A 23,393-nucleotide genomic window follows, 5' to 3' on the forward strand; every position below is an offset into this window, starting at 1 on the left:
CATAAAATACAGTGGTTTCACGTGATTAGTTTGGCGACTACATAGAGACCGTTTAACTTGCTCTGTGTCAAACTATTTTGCTTTTATTTAATGAATTTCACTGTTGATTTCCAAAAATGTAGATTGATTTTACTTTCAACTGTAAAGGAGCTATGTTGACATTTGTTTTAATGTATAAAACAAATGAAACGTTTATAAATGAAGCATTAATTAATGAAGGAATCAGAAGAGGACCAGGGGAATTGGGATTGTGTATCTGGAAATGTGCACTGAGGGATGAATATTAATTTTAAAGTGTGGTTTATGTGTGTGTGTATTTATGCCTTGTTTTTGTGTGAAACCATCAGTTCATCGATTAGAAATACAATCCCTTTTCACCAAACTTAAGAGCAGGAGGCCCAGGCTGGCATTTCACATGAGAATGTAAAGCTTATTTGGGGAATACTCTTGTGAAATTGGCCACAGGTGTGTATAAAGAAGAGCTCAATGCAGAGCTCTTGAGAGCTCGTTATAAGCCTTAGCCAGGTGGTCGTGTGGGTTTTCAGTCTTTATTTTATTGTGACAGCTTTTCTGGGATACACTTAAACTTTGAAGTGTTAATCTCTTTATTTAGTACAGATAAAGTTGGCGATAAAACATTCTCATATCTGTAATATAGGGAATGGGGGTAGTTCTGCGTTAAAAAACATGAGGACTACAGATGTACTGTAAATTGGCTTTTTAGCTTTGTTTAAGAGCTGTGCAGTGCCAAAATGTGCAATTTACAAATGGATGAACTGAAGGGATACAATCTGGTGCCTCTTTACTCAGTTACACCTTAGGAATGCTTTTGAGCTCTGAAGAACACCTTTCTTCACACAGAGGACAGAAGCGGTGATATCAGCAAAGACTGTTTTATTCAGGACCAGGATGAGGTACGTACAATGATGCATCATTAATAATGAATGGGGAGCTCATGCAGATTTGGCTGAAGATAGAATAGTTGCAGGCTGTCCATTGTTTTCTCCCGGGCCTGTGGCTGTTTTAAGTAGGACACAGCACTGCAAAACAGGGAGTGGGGAAAAAATCCAAATTAACGTGGTCTCGGAAATGTATAGGAGCAGAACCAAGCTCTGCAGAACTACCCAATGGTTTTAAAAACAGTAATATTTTAAGATAATCTACAAGCTTTATCTTACTTTCCAGCTCAGTGCTGATAAAATTACATTACCACGAAGATGGACAGTACGCAATGCTGCAGGAATACAAACGTCTGCAGTACAGAATAAAAAAGCAGTTGCCCTATCCTATCCATCTTTCCATGCTGGGGGGGGAACAAATGTTGCCAGGGAGAACGGACTGTGGGGTGGAGGGTCAGACACTGTCGGGGTGCTAGTCCATTGCAGGACTAGGGTCAGTTTTCAGATGGGAGTTAAGATAGCCAGCATGTCTTGGGAAAAGGGCTGGAGCATGGGAACAGCGCACAGGGGCCACACAGAAGGCTCCTGAGTCTGGAATCCAAGCCAGGACTCAAGAGCTGTGAGGCAGCAAAATGAATGATCCACCCAGAAATAAGTCAGCTTTTTCTTTTTGTTCCACATCCATCTGAGCAACACGTATTCAAAGCAGCATACACCTGTCCAAGAGGGACAAACTGGACAGCTGCTAAGTATCCAACGTTACTTCATTATGAAAATTGAGGCTTTTGTATCAATAGTTGCTTCCCTCCCCCCCAACCCCCACCAAGCAGACAAGCGCTTTTGCCTCAGGGATTCCAAAAGAGTGGAAGTGCTTCAGTTTGTCCCTACACTATTTTAGGTTGGCGTCCTTGACCGGAGGAACGCGGGACTCTCTTTCATCACCTCAGAAGACACCGCGGGCACCCCCGAGGTAAATGTGGGTTGGTTGCTGGCGTGGATTTGAGCTGCGTTTGGTTTAAAAAGGGCAGGCAGCTCCTGAGCAGAGTCTGCTTCTCATTGCCAAGCTGGCAAATCAATCAACTTTTGGTTTTGATCCTAATCTGCACCCCTGGATGGGTCCCCATATTTAGACTCTTTGTAACCCCTATGTTTGAAATTCATTTTTGACGTATTCATCCACGTACAGTACATATACACACTCCATGCTGTGATATGCCTAAGCGGATCTCTGACCTGGAATTGTACAGTACGTGCAAAACTCTTATGATCCATTACCTTTCAAAATGTAGTCGGTTAATAAAGTTGGCACTTTCTCACTGTCTTCCTTCATTGCATAAAGGACTAAGGAACGAAAACAAAACATGGGGGAAAAAAATTGTCACATCTGTGGATTCTGTTTCCTTGCTTTGATGATTTAGGTGCAGAAATAATTCTGAGCTTTTTATCAATATTATAAAGATTCATGCATTTTCTATTTCTAGTGGCTGAATTTCACTCAACCGCAACCCAAATAAATGTTGATGAAGGGGGCACTGTGGCCATATGCCCATTAGATGTAATAAAGGTCTTACTTTTTGTGAGCATCTGAAGGTCTTCCACTGTGGGAGGTGTGCTTCTTTTCTCATAGGGAATCACTGTGTTTAAATACTGAAGAAAGAGGGGGTTATCATTATGGTATACACTGTTCAATAAAAAAATGAAAACACACCATAAAGTGTATAACCCTCTGCTCCAAGATCCTACAGGCCTGTATAGAAAAATGACCACATCAGCACCCACTTACACAATGCTCTATTATTTGTCATTAAGGAATATGTTTATTCACAACTCCTGAAAGAGTGGTTCGATAAAGGGTGGCGGGGGAGTCCTGCCACCCTGAAGCATGCTCCACCTTTGTGAAAACTTGGAGAATTCCAGTGAGCTCTTCCTTCCTCTCCCCCTTTGCCTGAAGTCGCCAAAACAGCAGTTGTCAATGCAAAGCTTTTCAACTTCTAAAGGCCATGCTTACATAATCTTTAAAGTCCTAGCGCCAGTGTTCAATAAACTTAAATGTGCACTGTGGAAGGCAGTACAGAGGATAGCTAGGCCCCTGGAAAGGAACAGATTAAGTTCAGGTGTTACCATATGTGGAACCCGTGGCAGGGGTGTCTAGCTCCTGACCCGAAGGTCCTGGGTTCAATCCCGGGTAGGGGCAAGCGATGGAGCTAATTCTAATTCTTTCCAGGCGGCTCCACATCACCTCCACCTCCAGTGTCGCCCTTGCCCCCCATTCCCCCATGGGCCTTTATGGCCTGTAAAGGGACCTACCTTTTACCATGTGTGCTTGTTAAAAATTATCCTGGGTTTGGGTACATTTGGCCATACTGCTCGTGGAGATAAGAGAGAAAGTATTTACCTGTTTCTCTGTCCCTGAGTTCCCAAATGTCTGTCTGATCCCTGTTTGCAGAATGTTGGACAGCCCCTCCATACTGAAGCGCTGAAATTTTCAAACCATGAACATTAGTAGGAGGTATTGAGTAGTAGTGGCTGTTCCTCTGGACTTGTAACTAAAAGGCTGTTGGCCCAAATCCTGGGTGAAGTACTATTGTGAAACCCTGGAGCCAGATATGTCTCCTCGATTGCTTCCCTGGGCTGCCATGTGGATTCTCAGATCATTGTTTTAAATGAGAACTTGCTGTTCTTTTAAACATGTTGTTAAGGTTAGGTTTGCAAGGTATCGGTGTGGAAAAAATGGTTCTTGAAAGATTGTGAACTTGACTGTATGCAATAATGAGACGCAGTTGAAAAGGCTTTTATGGGTCCAATGATAGGTTTGATACAATTGGCTTCAGTTGCTATAGAGACGTGACGTAAAATTGGAGGAAGTCAGTGGCATTATATCTCCATTGCAAAAAGTTACATTCACTGGAAAATATGGCTTTTTAGCTGGGTTTTAGTGTGCTCAATACTCATTTGTTTTTCACTTATTGAGTAATTTGATTTGAGGGAAAGGCTGTTTTTAAAAATGTTTGTTCTGTTAATGTTTTGTTTAAATTGGAGGAATGGAAGAAATGTGCTGAAAGCTCTATGCAACAATAAAACTAAAAAAATATCAGTGTTTCTCTGCCTTACAGTAAAACGTCTGCTTATCATCACTTGGGTAATTTCACAAAACACTAATTTTCGTAAATAGCCCCTATACTTTACTTTATCTAATTGACTCCCTGAGGATATTGTGGGAGATGTCCCACGTAACCGATGACGATGTGTGCTAATTTTTGAAAGAAAGTAAAGGATGAGATTATTCGGCCTCACTCTGGAGCAGCCATTAGCTCTGTCGTTTTCAGACCAGAGGCTCAGGGGTTTGATTTCCAGGTGTAACGTTGCAGGTATTTATTTAAGTAAGGTACTTAATTCTGATTCCTCCACTGAATGTACCGCTACTTTATATAAAGAGAGATGATAGGGAAATGAGAATCTCTCAATCTTTTTAAAAATCCATTAATAAAATAAACTGCATCTTAATCTTCCAAATCAGAACAACTATTATATAATAAAAGAATCTGTGCCATTAGTTTGAGAGATGCACCAAACCTCTAAAGCTAAAAGCATTTCCCATTTCTGTTTTTTGTTTTTATTGGTTTGTTTCCTGTAAATGCAGTTCAAGGATAAGGCCATCTCCTCAGTCCATTATCTCTCCCGGATGATTCCTTTAATTCTGCTGACTGTAATAGACCATTGCCTGAACAATTACAGTCTATTACAGTCTATTAGCATTACGGTCTGCATGTATTCTTATTTCTACCTACCTGGTAAAACAAAAGTTCCTTCACTTCAACCTTCTGCTATTTGTGATGAAGTTCGACATGGTGATCTTTGTACATAATGGATTCCCGTCAGTATTCACATTTTCATAACTTGCTTTCATTGGGCCTTCTCCTGTCTGTACATTTTATCACAAGGCTATGGCTCGGCACACTACACTGGTAATGATTTTATCAAAGCTCTGATGTGGCGAGGGTACTGAGATCGGGGCAAAACTAAAGAACGGCATAGTGAAAGTGGTGCAAATAAGTGTCAATTGAAGAGTTGATCTATAGGACAAAGTGCAAAAATCAACTATAATAAAAATAAGAGTTTCTTACACCTATATAGTGCTTTTCTGGACACTCCACTCAAAGCGCTTTACGGGTAATGGGGACCCCCCTCCACCGCCCCCACCTGGATGATGCGACAGCATCCATAGTGCTCCAGAACGCTCACCAGCTCTCAGTGGGGAAGAGAGCAGAGTGATGAAGCCAGTTCAGAGATGGGGATTATTAGGAGGCCATGACTGGTAAAGGCTTGGGAGAAATTTGGGCAGGACACCTGGGTAATGCCCGTACTGGTGTAAGGCTGTAATAAGAAGCATATTTGACCCCAATGAAAAGACTGCAGGGACCCAATCCCCTCTCCCCTGCTCTGGTGCTGCGGCCCTGACCTTCACAGGCATAGATCCGGCCTTGTCCGCCCTGGCTGTGCCCTGCAGGCTCATGCCTTTCTCCCGGCGCCGGCGCTTGGTCAGGTCCCTCTGCTCCTTCTGCCGGTTCTGCACCTCCATCAGCGCGGTGATGAAGGCGTTCTTCACCTCCTTCTCGAACTCCAGCTCCTCGCGGCGCGCCAGCTGGGTCACCAGCTCCTCGGAGAACTCGCGGATAGTCGCCTCCACCCGCTGCAGCAGCTCCGACAGCGCGGAGGTGGGCATCAGCTGCAGGCCTGCCCAAACCCCCCCACGGGGCACAGGAGAGGTAGCCGGTGAGGGGCCACATTCTCCGCAAGAAGAGACAGGAGGGCTACGTCTTTCCCTCCTCGACACATCAATGAAACGGCTACACACAAGAAGCTTTCCTACTCTTTCTCAAAGCTTCACAAGCTGCTCACCTGCCACCTCTTTTCTGCTCACTTTACCTCTGAGAGGTGCGGCGAGTGATCGGCCACCTACCTGTCCGTATCATGTACAAGTAAACATTCGCTCGTAGGAGACACGAAAAGATTTGTCGAGAGCTGTGGCCGGACAAAAAGATGTTTTGGGGGATCTGGGACCAACAGCAGAATGGAAGGGAGCTAAGTAAGGCTCCTTGCAGAGGGTGAAGGCTGGTACCTTCATAAGAGCAGTTGTTGTTGGAGGCGTGAGAGAGGACTCGGATCTCCTCCAGCAGAGAGGGGTTGGGCGGGGGAGAGGACTGCCCGCTCTCTTCCTCCTCCTCTTCCTCAGTTTCCTCTGGGTCAGGGGAGTTCTCCATCATCTCCACTATCTCCTCGATCACCTGACGCATCAGAACAGAAATGTCACCGGTGGGAGGGGTGACCCTCCTCTCCCAGTCCTCCTTTGCAGACCACCAAGCTTAAAAAGTATTTACTCTGGATGTGTGCCAACGTTTGTGCAGGGTCTGCTCTGCACCAGCCATGTGAAAACTGAGTAACAATATTTTTCTAATGATGTTCATGAGATGTGGCCTGGTTATCCGGCCTTAAAAAAACTTAGCGTGTAAGTGTAAAACCCAAGAAATGTGGTTTACCAAGGGGGAAAAAAACTAATTCTCAACAAAACAAAACAGTCTTCCTTTTTCATTAGGCATAGTGAACGTTTCTTAAATATCCTCTATTGAATCTGTAGTTTTAACTGTCAGAATATTCATGGTTTATACGGTAGTGTCGACTGCATTCAGTCAGTTCCCAGTCAATTAAAATGATAACAGGAATGACAACACACACTGAAACTGAATTTAATAACACTGTCCAGCTGTCTGTGAATAAATGAAAATCTCCCTAGTGAATATTTAGTTCTGGATTTGTGTTGCACTGGATTTATCTGCAGTGATATAGCTAGCGGCATGTTTCTTCGCTCCTCAGGGGCACCTTTAGGTTGAAGTGCAAAGCCCTGCTGTGCTCGTGACCTAATTAATGTTGCTCCACATTTAGCTTGCAGCAACCAGGAGATATCAGACAAAATATCAGACTTTCTTTATATCCTGGTATCAAAGCAGGGCACTCTTCTGAATTGGATAGAATTATGAAAGTAACACAAACTGGGTGCACTTATTTTCAAGATGAATGGTTCTGGCAAAATTAAACTATTGTCTTTTAAAAGTCCCCGATTCTTGCAGTGAGTTGAAATAAACTTGATAAAGGTGCATCTTGGAGCAAGCAGGGGAAATCTCACAGCTGCGAAGTAGCATTTTTCATCCGTGAGACAAAGGACCTTGAGCTTACCCTTCCAAATAAGCAGCTGTACTGTCGACATGCGAAACATTGCACCACATTTTGTTTTCTCCATAATACTGCAGCCTAGCATTTTCCCAGCATTATACCCCATGAGTACAGGGTGGATTTATCATGAGTTTTTTCATTGGTGATTTTTGAGAGAAAGTGCAGCTCAATGTCTGCTTTTATTAGCCAGATATTCAGACATCTAATAGCATAGTAATGATGATTCCCGAACTGTAAGTTCTGTGGCCCCCAGTCGGAGTCTGTTTTCCACTATTTCACTAAGTCACCTGATCAGCAGTAACAAGAGGTTCCTCATTCAGACAGTTGGTGTTGTCATTCTTCTCATTCATTTCTTCTTCTTTTTCGTGGACCTTGAACAGAGGGAAAAGTACAAGTATTGTAGTAAATATGTGAAACATGCAAGTCAGGATGGTTAAAAGAGCATATCGTTTACTAAGCCTTACCAACATGCTTCTAATTACAAAGGTATCGACTTTGTAACCATTGATGTTTTTTAATAATTGCAGTTGAGGCTGCATTATCTCTCATCTTATCGTCTCAGACTAATGTCTCTCATTTTGTTATCTGAATAGCCCTCTATCTAAACTATTTTCTTAGTGTTTCCATTATCTGGAAAGACATTTTCTTCAGTTATTCCTGGTTGGAAAGTCTCCTCTATACTTCCTTTCCCATCACTCCTCCTCATGTTTGCACTGTGTGTGCGTCACAGCATCACTGAGATGTACACCTAGGTTGGAGGAAATTCTGGAAATAGTACATCTGATTTTCAACGGCTGACTGGACTGAGTGAAGTTGGGTTGGTTTGTCGAAAATGATCTCGACCGATCTTTGAGTCTGGAAAAAAAGACTGATCTTAGAGGAATTCACAAGTTCAGAACCGTGTGAGTACTAGCTAACAAGAATGTAACTATATGCAGTCTAATCTGTAAGATTTAGAGCTTTTTCACTGCCTCTTACAGTCTATATTTACAGGATATATTTAACCCATGTTTTGATCCTAGGTGTATTTCAACAAACCTAAAGCACTGGTTTTATAATGCCCTGTTTCAGATTTTTTTGGCTTGTTCTTAGATTTACTTAGCGGATCTGTTCACAAAGAAAAGAAAATCCCTCCTTCTGGTGATCTGTACTGTTTACTCTTAATGCAATTACCAGGTCTGGAATTGGATGCACTTTCTAATTTTGAATATCTAACAAAACAGTAACTTCTAACAAACAGTAACAAAACAGTAAAAAATATCTGGGCTGTTTCGGTTCATAGAGTGAATATCGCTCTTGGCAGCTTGATGAACATTCCTGAATTAAAAAACATACTTGAGAAGTTGCTTTAAAAACGGAGGCATTTTGCCACCTTTTTTACCCATGAATGATCATGCCCCCTTTCCCAAACACGTGCTTCAGCCTCAGCTGTTTCTCCCAGCTCCTCAGATCTAATTGCTTGGACAAGTGCCCTTCCACACCAATCCAGTTCTGAGAAACAGATTACATAGTCTCTTGGTTTGAAATGCAATGAAGAACTGGCAATGTCTTTCCTGTTATGCTCCTTTCCTTTTAAGTGCCAGGGCCTGCTTCCCAGAAGCCTGAAATGTGCCTGAATCAATGGAAACGTGATTGAGCCTGATGGGTGCTCTTCCTTCATTCATCCTGCCTGGTGCCTCTCAGACTGAGTCTTCCCTTCCTGACACTCCACTGAGAGCCCAGGGCTTGAGAAAGCTGCTGACTTCACGCACAAACACGGCTTGTGTACAGACTCCTGGGCCCCTCATTCTCTGTCTTGCAGTGTCCTGGCCTGAGAGCAGTTCTGTTCAATAACTATAATGCAGCCTGAGAGAGCAGGAGCGTTCGGGATGGATGTGGTTTCAGATTCATTAATCTCCAGCTACACTGTAGTCTGGAGAGCAGAAAGAAGCCAATAACTAAATCGTCTTGCTTCCAAAGTGATACCTTGGACAGTATTCAACTACAAAGTATGTTCAGAATCCTGTAGCTTGATTTCTTTTTGAAACATTTTTGTCTCAGTGTACTGGCTCTCTCTGAAATGTAGAATTGATTCTAAGGTGCTCTTGCTTCCATACAAGACATTGAATGGTCAAACTCTAAATTATATAAAGGACCTGTAAGGAAGTATAGTTCAACACACAGTCTGATACTGTTTATTCAGATGTAGGATCTCTCATCTTAACTATACTGTACCTGGCTCAAAGCTCAAAGATTTCCCTAGGTTGTGAATTCAGTGCTCAGATTCTTCAGAGACTGCAAAAGTGGATCTTTCTAAATCACATTTAAAGACTTACTTGTTTTACTGTTGCCTTTAATCGGCAACTCAATGATGTACTCGATGATGTACTTTCTACACGTTAAGTGTACAACTCAGTACGCTGGAGTTTTTGTAAAGCAGCGAGTAAAATATTGTTCTACACCCAGTATGGGTCAATTATCAGAGTGACTACAGCTGGGAAGAGGCTATTAGACCCATCAACATCATCTGACTCTGTTTTTCCTTGGTCCCCTAACCAGTACTTTTAAGTCACAATGTTCGCCTTTTGCTTAGTTTCTCTGTGACAGTTCATCACTCTTTCAGTACCTTGTGCAGGTTCAATTGGTTATTTTGTCAAATTAGCTTCATTGTCTCTCTCTACTCAGTGCGCTTTTATTGCTCAAAATGAGGTTGTGTATGACTCTCTGGATTCTAGCATTTGGTCAATAAATTCCCGAGGATGCTAACACCAAGAAGAACCCAGTTTGACCCTGTGCCTCCAGGTTTCGTTTCCTAAAAGCGACAGAGGGCTGTGACTGTCACCGAAGAGAGAGCGTACCTCCTGGTCAGAGAGATTGCCGTTGAGCCCCTCTGTATTCTGGTCGTCCCAGCTGGAGCTCGTAGAAGACGCGTAGTTGTCAGTCAGAGCATCCCAGACCCTGCACACACGGCGAGCAGAAGACATAAGAGAAGAATTTAGGTTTTCTGCAGCGACTTTGAGCTGGTTTCTTGTGTGCGAATCCCCCCCCCCCAGACACATCCTTGAGCCCTGTGGGACTGTTGCGCAACAGAGAGGAACAAAATGCACGCAGCTCTTGCAGCAGGGGCTGCCCTTGTAAGGCGCAGTGGGTTGCCTGGCTTCCTTGCCAAATCAGCCGGAAGTCTTGAACAGGAAAGGCAGAGAGAGGCTGGCCTGAGTCCTCGGCGTGAACGCTTCGGCTGTGATGTGTGCTAACCACTCCCCTCACTGCAGCCAAGCTGGGATTCTGCTTTTGGCATGGCATCATATCGAAAAAGGCAGCTAGATGATGAAATGAATAACAAAGTCGGCTATTTTGTTAAAAAAAACAATCTTTATACATTGAAAGGCATTAAAATGCAACCGGTGCTATAGGTTCCAGTAGTCTATTTTTGCCATTTCAATGCCATTTTAAGTAGACATCCATCCTTTATACATTGTATTTGGTTAGTAAAAAATGCAACTATTTATGTCCTAAAATTCTCTATTTAAATTCCAGTGATACGATATCAGGTTTTATCAAACTGGCAGAGAAATAATTCATGCACCTGGAAAGAAAACGGGCAATATTTGATATTGAACTGGGTTTTTTTATAATTTTTTAAGTATACACAAAACATTACTGCTAGTCAGAAAATATACCGGTAAAGAACAGCAGCATATTTTCTCATTTTAATTCTTAGTTCACAAAACTAAGAGTAAAAGTAAGCGATGTACAAAAAGTGTTCAGAAAAAAAGCGTTCTGAACATATTGTAAAGGTGGATCAAAACACTCTGGAACTCAAGTCAAAATTATTAAAACAAATTATTCTGTAAAGTACAGTTATACCTCAGTTTGGGAAAGGACACAACACCATGTACAGTAGAACGCCCATTATTTATAACAAAGTGTTCCATAAAATATTGATACACATACATCTGAGGAAAAAAAACACAATATAGTCAGTCACTGTTAAAACTAGCTTCTCTGTAAAATACAGATCTACCTCAATGAAGTTGTGTACGCCCCCATCTTCACTTGATGCGTCTTTAAGTACTCTGTTGCCCTTGTTCTGAAAGCTGCATGCCTCTCTCAGTGAGATCCATACTTGAATATGGACAGAGAGAGGGAGAAAAACCTTTTGTTTTTCCAGTCCCATCCCATTTAGTGGCACTGCCAAGCACTAAAGAGAACAACTGTCTGTTCTTTAGCACTTTCTCAACTGTTAGCCTCTCTTGTTTGTGAGCGCTCTCTCCCTCTTCTTCTCTCAGATGACTGGCGCTCGCTCGTACCATCGCTTTCCATCAGTGTGCTCGCTTACCATCTGACAGACCCAAGAGTCTGAAGAGCAGAACGCAGGACAGAAAGGAGATGGAAGAGCGCTCACTCCCCATCAAAACATTTCAGGCCGAGACAAAGTTGAGAAGTTAGTCTAAAGCTCTAAAAGCCAGGCTGACTCCCAGTGCGGGGTGGTCTTTGTGAAATGGGAACCTAACGTTCTGTAAACCAAATCCTCCTTCAATCTGCTCCTTCAAGGAGGTTTGTTTTTTTTTCTTAAAAACCTTCACCTTTCGATGGGCTGTGAAGGCTCTGCTACAAACACATGGGCTCGGATTGTAAAAAGTGAAAACTAGGTGCAGATTGAAGACTATAGCCCATGTGCTGTGAGAGGGTTATGGTGCTAGCTTAAAACTAGTGTGGGTGGCAAGAGGACTCAAAGGTGGTTTCTACCCTTTAGACATGGGAAAACTGGACTGGACAAGGCATAGAACTGTAGGCACAAATCATCAATCCTTAGGATTTTTCTACCTGTACCATAAATTCTCAGATTCCAGTTAATTTTTTCATGCTGGTCAATTAGTCAAATTGAGCGATCTTTAACACTCAGTCTCAGAGTAACTCAGCCAGCATTTTTCCACATGATATCAAGCTAATCGCTCACACCCTGAATTAAAGCACAAATCAGACGGATTAACAGGTTGTGCTTGTATGTTTTGTATTTTAATGTTTCCTCCCTTGAACTGGCAGTTCAGCCAGAAAATAAACTGTAGTCCAGGATCTGTTTAGACACCCTGTGGTTTTGGCTTATGAATTCCACATATAAATAAGGTTTGGAATGTCATCAATACTGAGGCCATGTTTGACCTGCTTCAAAAGGGATATGCATTGATTAGAATTACAATACCCTCAAGCCACTACAGCAGTGTTATTTTTAACACAAAGAGCTATTATTAGATGATAAGAAATTTGACTCAGGACTTTTTCACCTTTGCTGAAGTGGTGGCTTACTGTATAATCAGCAGGACACAGCCAGGGATGAGAGAGGGAGAGAACTGAAACACAGAGAACTGAATTCGAAGAAAATCTCAGAAAATTACTGTGCACAGATTTTTTACACTTTTATGTTGCTCTGGTGGCTCAAGGTCTTGAAAACTGGTGCATAACTCCATGTTGACGAGGCAAGTATTTAGTGTGTTCTTCACCGTATTCTGATGTTGCTACTATTTTATTAATCCACCCGACCATTACCAGTAAGCCGCTTACCGCTGGCAAGGCTGACCATAACCCAGAACCTATCATGGTGGAACAGGGATCAAGATGGCCGAGGTCGGAGTCTACCACGGCTTACACGCACGGACACACGAGGACAATTGAGAGACTCCTTACAGAAACCATGCCGACTTGATTCATTGGCGGAAGGAAACCGAGGCACCTAGAGATAAACCAATGTGACTGGGGGAGAACATGCAAACTCCACGCACAGGGAGCGTGTGAACCGAAGAGATTAAGTGCCTTTAACCTACAGTGTGAGACTGGGAGCCATTCTTGATCCCTTTTCAATGTTTTCAAAGGCTACGATCGCCTTTATGTCGTTTCGTGACACAAATCCAGCACAGTATCCCAAACAAGCTCTTACTGAAGTATCGCAGAGCTTGAGCACCCTTTTCCTTGATTTGTACTCCCCACTTTCTGCTACACACCCAAGCATCCCACTTGCTTTCTTTACCGCTTTCCCACACCGTCTGGATAAAAAACCCGGAAGAGTCCAAATAAGCACCCCAGATCGTTTCGTACACGGTGTCCTGGTTCAGTCAAGCTCTTAAGCTGGATACCCCTGCACCCCCCCCGTATGAGTTCGACACTCACTCCTCGTCCTGGAGCAGCTCCTCCTCCTCCTCGATGTGCGTCTGGCTGCGCACGGGGGCCAGGCCCTCGGTCTTGGTGTTGTAGTTGCGGAAGCAAACGTTGAGCTTCTCATCGAACTCGTTCACCAGGTCCTCCATGGACTTGAAGCTCATCATCTCGGAGAAGTTCTCCAGCTCGGAGAACTCCTCCCGCGCCAGGGGGGCGGTCCCGGCGGGGCGCGGGGGGAGCTGGCTCCTCTTCTCCACCTGGCAGGGTCTCAGGTCCTCAAAGTCTTCATCGAGGCACACCAAGGGGGCTTCCATCTTTCCTGACTCCCTGGCTGGGCAGATCCCGTACACACACGCCTATGGGGGGGGGAGACATTTGTGGTGTATATATGAGAGAAAGCTCAAGAATTCCAAGCTTGTGCTGGAACCTTAATAAACTCTTAAAGATGATTTTGTCCCAAAAGCATTTTATTTAACTGGTTTGCTCATAGATATCTTTAAAACCCTCCTACAGTCCCTGTTCTCATCCCACCATCCTATGGTGTGCTCATTAGAGTACAAGGGAGTACAAAATGAGAAAAGTTTGTGTGGAACGCCCACTTACAGCAAGCTTTCCATTTAATTTTTTCCTCCACTGGCCCGCTGGGAGCCAAAATCTGTCACCTTCGTTATCACCCTGTTTTTACCTCATCGATCTTATGCAGCAAGACTTCTTACATCCCCCGGTTTTTAGGTTTTAATCGTGCTCATAAGGTATGTAAAACTTGTTTCAGAAGCGTAATTCTTTTTCTGCTAGGAAAATAAAGCATTAGAGTATCATACTGGAGAGAGGTGTCCTGGAGATAAATTGCTGATCAAGCAAGAACTAAAGCACTTCCACATATTTTAGTCTATCGGTGTAATCACTCATTCATACAGATATATTTTTAGCAATAATGTGAAAATAGGAATGAGACAGTCCTGTCAATGTCTCTGCTCCAGGGATCCAGCCTATTGTTAATACCAAGGAACTCATTAAAAAAGTTCTAAGATAATTGAGGGAATCAGAAATGTAGCCACATAATGTAATGATGAATCTGATCTCCCCTAATGAGATATTACAAGCTCTTTTGTTGGTCCACATGGTAATCATATGAGTACTTGGCAAGCGAACTGATGAGGACTGTAATTATTTTCACATTATCAGTAAGTGTGTATGCTTAATTCTTGAAGACCTTTTACAGAATCAAAAGTATTCTCATCTGGTCTTCCTTTCCCAAATACGTTCACCGGTGTTTTTCCTTCTGGAGTCCATTTGCTTTCAGCTGTTTTTTACCTATTCTGTGTATTGTGAAAAGGTACCTGGTACATTTTTACCCAAGAGCAAAAGGCAACATTTGAAGGTCTGTAGTAACTTAAAACTTAAAACCTAACAGAGTGTTTTAACGAGCACAATTAAAACAAAACTTCAATTGTCCTTATCCTAAAACACAGTTCTCCCCAATGTCTGGATTTTTTGTTACCTTTTCAATATCCTGCTATCTTCACTCTTTGTGTTGGGGAATCTGATGGTCTGTTTGATTATGATTCCTGTAAGATATTTGTCAATAGTCAGACTTCTGTCCTGTACAATTCACCAGCTGTAGGGATACCATGCATTTTGATGCCAAGATCTTTAGAAAGGATGCCTACTGCTTACTTTTTGTTCAATGCCAGATGCAGAGTAGTCCCTGGAGGGAATGTTGTTCCTTCACATGTAACAGTACTCACAGCTTTGCAGATACAATACAACACAATTCAAAGTAGGGGCTTTTGTTCTGTCAAATGCACATCACTGACGTCTACTCTGAAGTGCTGAAGTAACAATATATAAATCAGATTGAAGGAAAATAAAAAAAACAAAGGAGGTATTTCACAATTTAAATGTATGGCCAGGAGAAGCCAGAGAGATCGTGAGATTATACAACAGATCCATGACCTGACAAAGTTCGTATACACATTGTGGAATACAGAGTAAATGAACTAAAAAATAAAAAAATGTGTTTTTGGATTTCTTTATATTATTAATGTTACTTTAATGAGAAAATCATTGCTACTGTATGTACTGAGAAGCCTGGAAAACAGCCTTACTTGGCCATAAATCAAGGGATGAAACCCATTACTTGATGTTGTAAAGCTATTTTACACAGTGAGGTACAGAGTGCTGGATTTTATGAGGTCTGTAGAGGTCATATTCCTGGAGAGACTGAGAGCCTAAAGTTGCTGACTTGTCTACTACCTTTATATGTTGTTAAGTTTAGCAATATGCAGTTTTCCAATGCTGGTTTTGAACCCCACAATTTTCATTTGAACATCAACAGAGCACAAAAGGACTGATAGAAAAATAACAGCAGATGGAATATTCCAGGACTTGTTTATTTTAACCATATGAACTCGAATTGCTTAAACAACTCCTCATACTATTCAATAGATGTTCCAAGAGGTTGTTTCAATGACAGCCTTAATAATGGTTAAACAATAAAGTAATAACAAGTTTGCCCCGTTACATTTAAATTTGTTAACTCCTATAGATTGCCTCTCAGGCTCTGAAGGGGGAAAAAAATAAAATAAGGAAAATCCTTTCTGAAGATTTTGTGAGAGTATCTTACAAAATAAGTACTCATTATTGACATGAAATGAAATCTGTGTCTCTTTCTCCCTCTCATTGAGGCAGATTTCAGGCCAAATGGATCTGACAAGGCTATTAAACGGAAGAGCATTCCTCAGAGCAAATCATGAGGCTCTAAATTAGTCAGGGACTATGGAAAAAATATCTTTCCAAATAGCGAGGACTATTTTACTGTAATTGGCTAGGGAAAGAAAATTCTGTATGTCCTTCGTGAAGCAATCTTGCATTGCAGTGGTTTTAACAAGCTATTTTTCGTTCGCTGAGAAAGTGCAAAAAAATGGGTTTCATATCAATGAGGACAACAAAAAAGTTTTTGTGCCGTGAAAGCGAACCACTGCTGTCGAGCATGGAGGACAAGAGGGATGTGTGAAGCCTTCTGACGAGGTGCCGTTAAAAAGGATCAGATGAAGGAGACGGTATTCGTGGTGCCAGAGCCAGACGAAGAAAACAAATCCACCTCCTTTTGTTAATCTCGGCAGAGACATGCAAATCTGGGATCTGGGGTGTGCTGGCATTCCAGGGAAAACCATTTAACCTTCACCTGGGCCTGTTGTGTGTTTCATCATCACCTTCTAACCCTCTACTCCCTGCTCGGTCTCCCCCTCAGCGCCGAGACCAGCCCAGAATGGGGAGCATGCAGGGAAATGGTTAAGGAATAACTGCCCCCGTTTTAAATGAAGACAAAATACATCAAAGAACAGACAAATGCCTCCAATTCTATCAATATTTATATCGTGGTCATTTAATTAAAAATGAACAACAATCACAACAGTTTAATTTTAGTTTAATCAGATTATTACATTATCTGATATTTATTAGTAGTAAATACCACAGTCATGTCCATGTTTGTGGCCCTGAATACAGAACTAATATAAATCTGTGTTCAGTTTAGTGCATTTTAAGCTTACCCGTGATCTACATTAGTGCTGTCATCACAATCAGCACTTTCACGCGTATCCATCCTTTCTAAATATGGACCACAAGCAGGCTTTCAGCCCAATATGTCATCAGCAAATCTCACAGAACACTCACATCAGTGTTTAACAAGCTACTGAGAGACATTTGGAAATATCGCTACAGACAAATGAAAGGACTTTCAAAACATCCACCTAAATTCGGAATATTCCCAGGTCAAATCATTTTAGCCACAAAAACAGTATGTATAAACAGAAGGTAAATAAGCGGGTGGATATTGCAAGTGCAGGGAGGAAAGGAGGGGAGCTGTGTAGCTGTCAGAAGTGAACCGGCAGGGATGGAGGGGATGAAAAACAATGGAGGCACAGAGAGGGGAATGGAGAGAAGGGATACGGTACCTGCGATGGATGTGTTTTCCGTTCTCTCGCCGGGGGAAGAGCCCCTCCTAAGCAATGCAGATCTCAGCTGCGCTGCCCGCGTCTGTACATCTCAGCTCCAGCGAAGCAGAGGCAGTCAAAGGCATCCCCCCCTCTCAGTGCAGGAATGAAGGAAAGACAATGGGAACGACGTGTTCCTTTTTTTTCTCTCCTTTTTCCCCTTCTGTTCTCTTTCCTCAATGTGCCGTGGCCCCCCTTCTCAGCGTAAACCTCCCTCTCTCCTGAGCCTGAGAGGCAGAGGATGGTGTTTTTGAATCAGTGGGCAGCCAGCCTCCACAGCAGCCCTATAGCAGACGTCTCCGCTGTGGAGCAATGGAAGCATCACCACGGCGACGCAGAAGATCAGCATCCTCCCCCTCCAATCACTACCACTCAGGGCTTTCAATATTCATGAACTCAGTGAGCTGCGGATGTGAGGCCGCTTGGTACAGTAGCTGTACAGTGAGCCAGGCCTTGAAACGGTTCTGAGCAGCATCGTTAACCTTCCTAGCTGGAATTGGAATTGAACGGCTGTGTGGCATAATGTCTTCCCCTTTGTTTAATTCTCTGGAATGCATCTGTAGAGGTCATTTGCGTTTGCAAGACGGAACCACTGAACCACAGCAGAAAATACAGATGGCACCCCGCTGAGCACAATGGACCAGTTTTAAAAATAAACGGTTGACGGACTGACTCACTGTCTAACACTTTATAAGCACTATAGCTGAACGTCAAGACAAGCTGATAAACACATCCACATCATTTAGAAGTGGTTTCAGAAAGGGACTCCGTCCACAGTTCGAGTGAAGAACAGCTCAGCAATAAGATACTGTAACAAAACAGTGGGTAGTAAATAACTCGAGCTTTCTGTGGCATGTTTGTTCTTTTTAGCTGAACAAAAATGAATATTTTTAAACAATAACTTGAACAACTGCACAATACACTCCACACCCCACAGACATCTAGAATTCCATCCCTAACAGGCCAAATAGAGAGAAGCTCTATCTTAAGAAAAATTAATCCTACCCAGGAACCATATACAATTGCCTTCCGTAAAATAAATGAATGGGAAACCAATTTCCCTGTTTTCACAAAAATGGGAAAAAATGTTTTTAGCTTAAGGATTCCACAATACAGGCGTACATAAGGTTGCAAGTCCTCTTATACAAATGCTCAGGTTACTTATTCAGAATCTGGTTCCTGGTGTGTTTAGAAAAAGGGTCTCTCCCTGCCATATCTTTGGAGATGATGATAATGGTGAGACATGATCTTTGTTCTCCCTTCCTCTTCTTTCCTCTTTCCATCTCCTCTTTCCTTTCTTCCTTTCATTTCCTGTAATTATGCAGTGGTTCTTTCCAATGGAGTCTACCTCAATAATTTCCCTAGGAATGGCCCATTACTGTTGAATGTTTCAATCAATGAAGAACATCATCAGGAACCACTTTTGATCAGCTGTGTCCATTACTTTGTTTACTTGTCTTTTGGCCCCATGACAGCTAGGTAAACTCTGCCCCAAAAAAAAACTTGTTCAAAAAACCTTTGGAGTCGGGCAATCCAGCTGGAAAGTGAAAAAAGCTGGAAATGGAAAAGCATACCAGTAGAGCACTTCTCAGTGGCTATCGATTTAGCCAGCTCTTAAAAAAATGAAATGTCATTGGCAGATCGGTCATGTGAATAGCATGAGCTGCACACTACATTCTCTTTCTCCTTTTAACATGCATTTTCTGGTTCAGATTGTTGGGCGACAGCATTGGTGATCGTGCAATAGCATCTTTGGTGTAGCCAACTACTCAAACCACCCACAAAAAAGTACTTATTTCTGGTGCTTGTTGAGGCAATGTGGAACCTAGGCTAGAAATATGAGGTTCAAGAATGGACCGGTCTTCATGTTGCATGTTGCTCCTCGTCTGTACGTCTTTGTCTGTCTCGTGTTGTGGGCTTGTGGACATTGGATCGAGAATCTTTAAACACAGTCATCCTGGTTTCTCACTTTTCTCCCCCCTTCCCTATGGTCAGCGTTATAGGAGCATAAAGGCACAAACTTCCAGACTCAGAGACCGGTTTCTTCCCACAAGCTGTCAGATTACTGGACTCTACCCCTACCACTGGCTCACACTGAGGTTTTGTTTTTAAGTTGTGGGTTATTTAACTTGTTGTTGCTTCTTTTGCTGCTGTTCTGTGTTTGTTATTTTGGCGATTCCTTTTAATGTCTTTGTATTGGAGCACACATGCAAATAAGCATTTCATTGCACTCGTGCACATGACAATACACTGAACTGAACTGGATGGAATGTCAGTGCATTGCAGGAACATGGGGGCAATTCAGAAACACCAGTTATCATAGCTGGCATGTATTTGGTAGGTAGGATGAACCTAGGAGAGGTTCATACAGATGGTGCCCCTAGCTGCTGTCAAACCCCGGACCAAAAGCTCTAAGGCAGCACTGCTAATCACCCAGAGATCATGTCAGCCCTAATCAAGTCAGCTGTGCCACAATGCCGAGATGAAATGAGATTAGAAATCCAGTGTTATACAAAGTGACATGTAAAAACAGACAAAAGATATTGATATTCTAAATGTTAAGAAATGAATGGATGCCCTTCATCCTTTTCAGCCCTTGTGCAAACTTTCAAATCGGCAAGAAAGCACACACCTATCATGTTGTGGCATGAATGCAAATGGGCTGAAGATGCCCTAACCTAGCAAATGTAATGATTATTTTTACATTTAGATCTCATCTGATCGGAAGGATTTGCTTAATCCTTCACTAGACTTAATCTTTGACATGGTGGTGAAAATATATTGTATATTGTATATCGTGAGGTACTATGTCACCCTCTTTTTAAAGTAGCACAATGGTTAGCATTACAGCCTAACAGCACTGGGGCCCTGGGTTCAATTCTGGACCGGGGTTGCTGTCTGTGTGGAGTTTGTATGTTCTCCCTGTGTTTGCATGGGTTTCCTTCTATAGTCAAAAGACATGGTGGCAGATTATTTGGCTTCTGGGAACTGTGGTCCTGGTGTGAGTGTGCGTGTCTGTGTGTGCCCTGTGATGGACAGGCGTCCCATCCAGGGTGTGCCCTGCCTTGTGTAATTGGATTGAGTGGCTAGAAAATGAGTGGATGAATGGTATTTAAAAAGCCACATGATAAATGTGTAACTCTCTAGATAAAATACTATATTATATATCTAAAGTCCTATTAAAGTAGAAATATGAGAACCATCGTAACACATATGACTCAGTTGATTAGTGGGCTTTAAGTAAAGCCATCGGCTGTTAATTTTTTAGTTTTTAAAGTAATCTGAGTTATTGGTGAGGTATGTCGATTCATGGCACAGTGTGTTCTCTTAATTGTGCATATTTTAGTGCAATCACAGACTATCCTTACCTCTGACATTCGGTGACTGTAGCTCCACTTGCAGTTTTACCACTAATAAGGAGTGGTTTTATGCCTTTGTTGTATCTCAGTAACATTGAGAACAGCAAACAAGCACTTGTTTTTCTTATTTCGATTCATACATTATTCATGGATTTTTGACCTAGGCTGAAAGGTAGATTTATTTTCCACCATAAAACACCCGTTCTATGATGATAGATGTTGAGCTGATGTGTGTAAAGGTGAAGACCTTGTTTTATGTTAACTTAAGAACTTGGTTGCACTACACACCCATCATACCATCGATTTCATGAATTCTGAACTGAAAGAAATTGTTTCACTGGCTTCAGTGTGTCCTAGAACTGAAATATTGTACACAGATCTTCCTGCTCCTCAGTATTCTGGAACAGGGTGAATGCAAGGACACATTTAAGTATGCAGAGATAAACATATACATGTACGTGTATAAAGTATTCCCTGTATACAGAAAGGGAAATGCTGAAAATCATCTAATATTACTGTATATGAATTCAAATGAACATTTGTCTGAGTATTTACACTGAGATTTTTGACGTCTCAGGGAAGACAAATTATGTTAATGTATGGCACACAGCTGGTCTTAGGTCTACATCTGTATTCTGATGCTGATAGCTGAGCACACACTAAGGCATGCAATTCAATTTGACCTGAAGGCACGAAATGCGTAAAATATTGTAATGAATTCAATATGTTTTGCATGTACTGGATAGGAACAATTATCCAATTATATGAAAAGAGAAAATGTAACCCACCCAATGCGTCTTGTATTATTGCTGTGAGCATGTACTGATCAACTACACAGGACCTCATCACAACTACCTCTGCAATTACGGTCACCCATTGCTGTTTTGATTAGAGCTGGATGTCTGTATATTAATGGACTGCCCTTAGGTGGATATAAATGCACTTGCCTATTGTATGAGGATAGTCTGAGTGCTTATTAATCCAGCAGTGTAAACAGTACAGCGCAAACTGCATTAAAAAAATTGTTTGATTTGACTCCGCTGACATCAGAGGGGAGGCACTGGAGCTTTAAGAAAAATATGCAGTTGGACAGCAAACATAGAGCTTAAAAATGTAAATTGGGTTTGCTGAGCTATTACAGACCTCTGGATATCAGTGTCTTTCTCCAGGTGCTGCCCTGTTTTGGCCTTTGGCCTCATGCTGTAAAAGCACAAGCACAAGCCTGCAGCTGGTTTTGTTTGGTATGTTTTGGGAGAAATATTCATCTCCGCACCTTGGTTTGCATTGGGAACATGGGGAAGCCAGGAGCCAGGAGGAACGAGAGGAAGGACAGAGAAACAGGCTGATGAGCTGGAAGGGAGGGACTGGGCTACGAGCTCACAGCCAGAAATGACTTCATCTCTTCAGAGGCTTTCAGTTCACCTGCAGAGAGAGAGAGGAGTGAGGTGTGATGTCATCTTTTTCAAAACGAAAGACTGATTGTGAGCTTACCTCTAAACAAATAGACTAAACCAGGATGTGTAGATATTTAATTATTTAATTTCCAGGTAAAGGCGATGTTTTGAAAATGACGAAACGAGACCCCCGCTGTGTCTTGGCTGTTGGTTTTAGTGGGATTCACAGATTTAGATTTGATTACTAAATGGCCCTTTAATCACAATAACATACCTTCATAATGTGTGTGGATACCGGTATCAATTATTCATGCAGCTTACGAAGCAAGAATCAATTTCCCTGGATATTCAAAGGTTGACATCAAGGTGTTTGTTTCAGTGGGCCACTGTAATCATTTCTGTTAAGATATATTAAAATAATAAATATGGTCTTAACACTTCTTTTGAATAACAACTGGATTTCATTAGATTTCGGAATTGGAGCATGTCATATAGAATATGGAGAGCCTGTTTCAGAAAGTGATTGAGAGAGCATTCGGCAGAGCCTGACCTTTCAGACTCTGATGTAAATCACACTTCCTTCACAGATGAATGACCTGATTTATCTTAATAAGCCCACTCCCCTCACACACACACGTAAGCACTCACCACCCACCACAGAGAACACTCGAAGTGCTGGAGAGACCTCGTTGCTGTGGCAACGTGGCCTGCACTGGTGAATGCTGCACGTGAAGCGGTTGCCGTGGTAATTAGCAAAGGAAGAGGCTCAATGGAAAAAAGGAAGCAGCCGCATCTTGGTTCTCCGTCATCCTCTCAAGTTTCCGTCACCGAAAGAGATGGGTTTTGTGGGGGGGGGGGGATAAGTGTTATGTTTAAATGGCAAAATTTACCATTTTCTTCTTTTAGGCTGTTCAATTAAATGGCTTTTTCACTTGATGAACGACTGCCGTTGCACTGTAGAAAATCGCTGCTCCAGAGCTTGTAAATTGCCACCCTCCCCCCTGGTGTGTTCCAAGACCTGCTTATTTGATTTGACTTAAATTCAGGTTTGAATCCAGGCAGAGTGAACATTTGTTTTCAATTGCTCTTTCCATGCTAAAGAGCCACACACAACATTTACAACTCTTCCCTGCTGCTATAATCAATGTGGTATGAAGCCTCTCTTCGCTCCAAGTGATAAAGGATCTCGGACAAAACCAATTACTGGCAGATCAATACCAATAATCATTACATGCAGCCTTATGCATTTCTTCATCATGTACTTCAACCAGTATGTCTGTTTTTTTAATCAATGTGTTTTGTATCATCAAGGTTGTTTTTTTGTTATTGTTGTTGTTCAAGAGCACTTTTTTAAAAGACAACCGGGTCAGAATCAGATCATTT

General features: G+C 42.2%; 1 protein-coding gene across 3 annotated transcripts; it reads right to left on the minus strand.

Moving 5' to 3' along the window:
* Positions 1 to 877: 877 nt before the first annotated feature.
* Positions 878 to 17,564, minus strand: fez1 (fasciculation and elongation protein zeta 1 (zygin I)). Of its 3 annotated transcripts, XM_015337694.2 has the most exons (11): positions 17,219 to 17,562; positions 14,761 to 14,827; positions 13,272 to 13,615; positions 9,965 to 10,064; positions 7,415 to 7,498; positions 6,019 to 6,184; positions 5,359 to 5,633; positions 3,295 to 3,375; positions 2,471 to 2,546; positions 2,175 to 2,240; positions 878 to 1,040 (listed from the first exon to the last, which is right to left on the minus strand). In XM_015337694.2, the coding sequence occupies exons 3-11, from the start codon at positions 13,571 to 13,573 to the stop codon at positions 1,024 to 1,026; spliced, it is 1,167 nt and encodes a 388-aa protein (XP_015193180.1). In that variant the 5' UTR covers positions 13,574 to 13,615; positions 14,761 to 14,827; positions 17,219 to 17,562; the 3' UTR covers positions 878 to 1,023. The 3 variants fall into 3 exon arrangements, with proteins under 3 accessions (XP_015193180.1, XP_015193179.1, XP_006642331.2); XM_015337693.2 differs by lacking the exon at positions 14,761 to 14,827; XM_006642268.3 differs by lacking the exons at positions 2,175 to 2,240; positions 14,761 to 14,827 and having other exon boundaries at positions 17,219 to 17,564.
* Between the last annotated feature and the right edge of the window lie 5,829 nt (positions 17,565 to 23,393).

Source organism: Lepisosteus oculatus, chromosome 23 (genome assembly GCF_040954835.1).
Source record: "Lepisosteus oculatus isolate fLepOcu1 chromosome 23, fLepOcu1.hap2, whole genome shotgun sequence".
Lineage (NCBI taxonomy): Eukaryota > Metazoa > Chordata > Actinopteri > Semionotiformes > Lepisosteidae > Lepisosteus > Lepisosteus oculatus.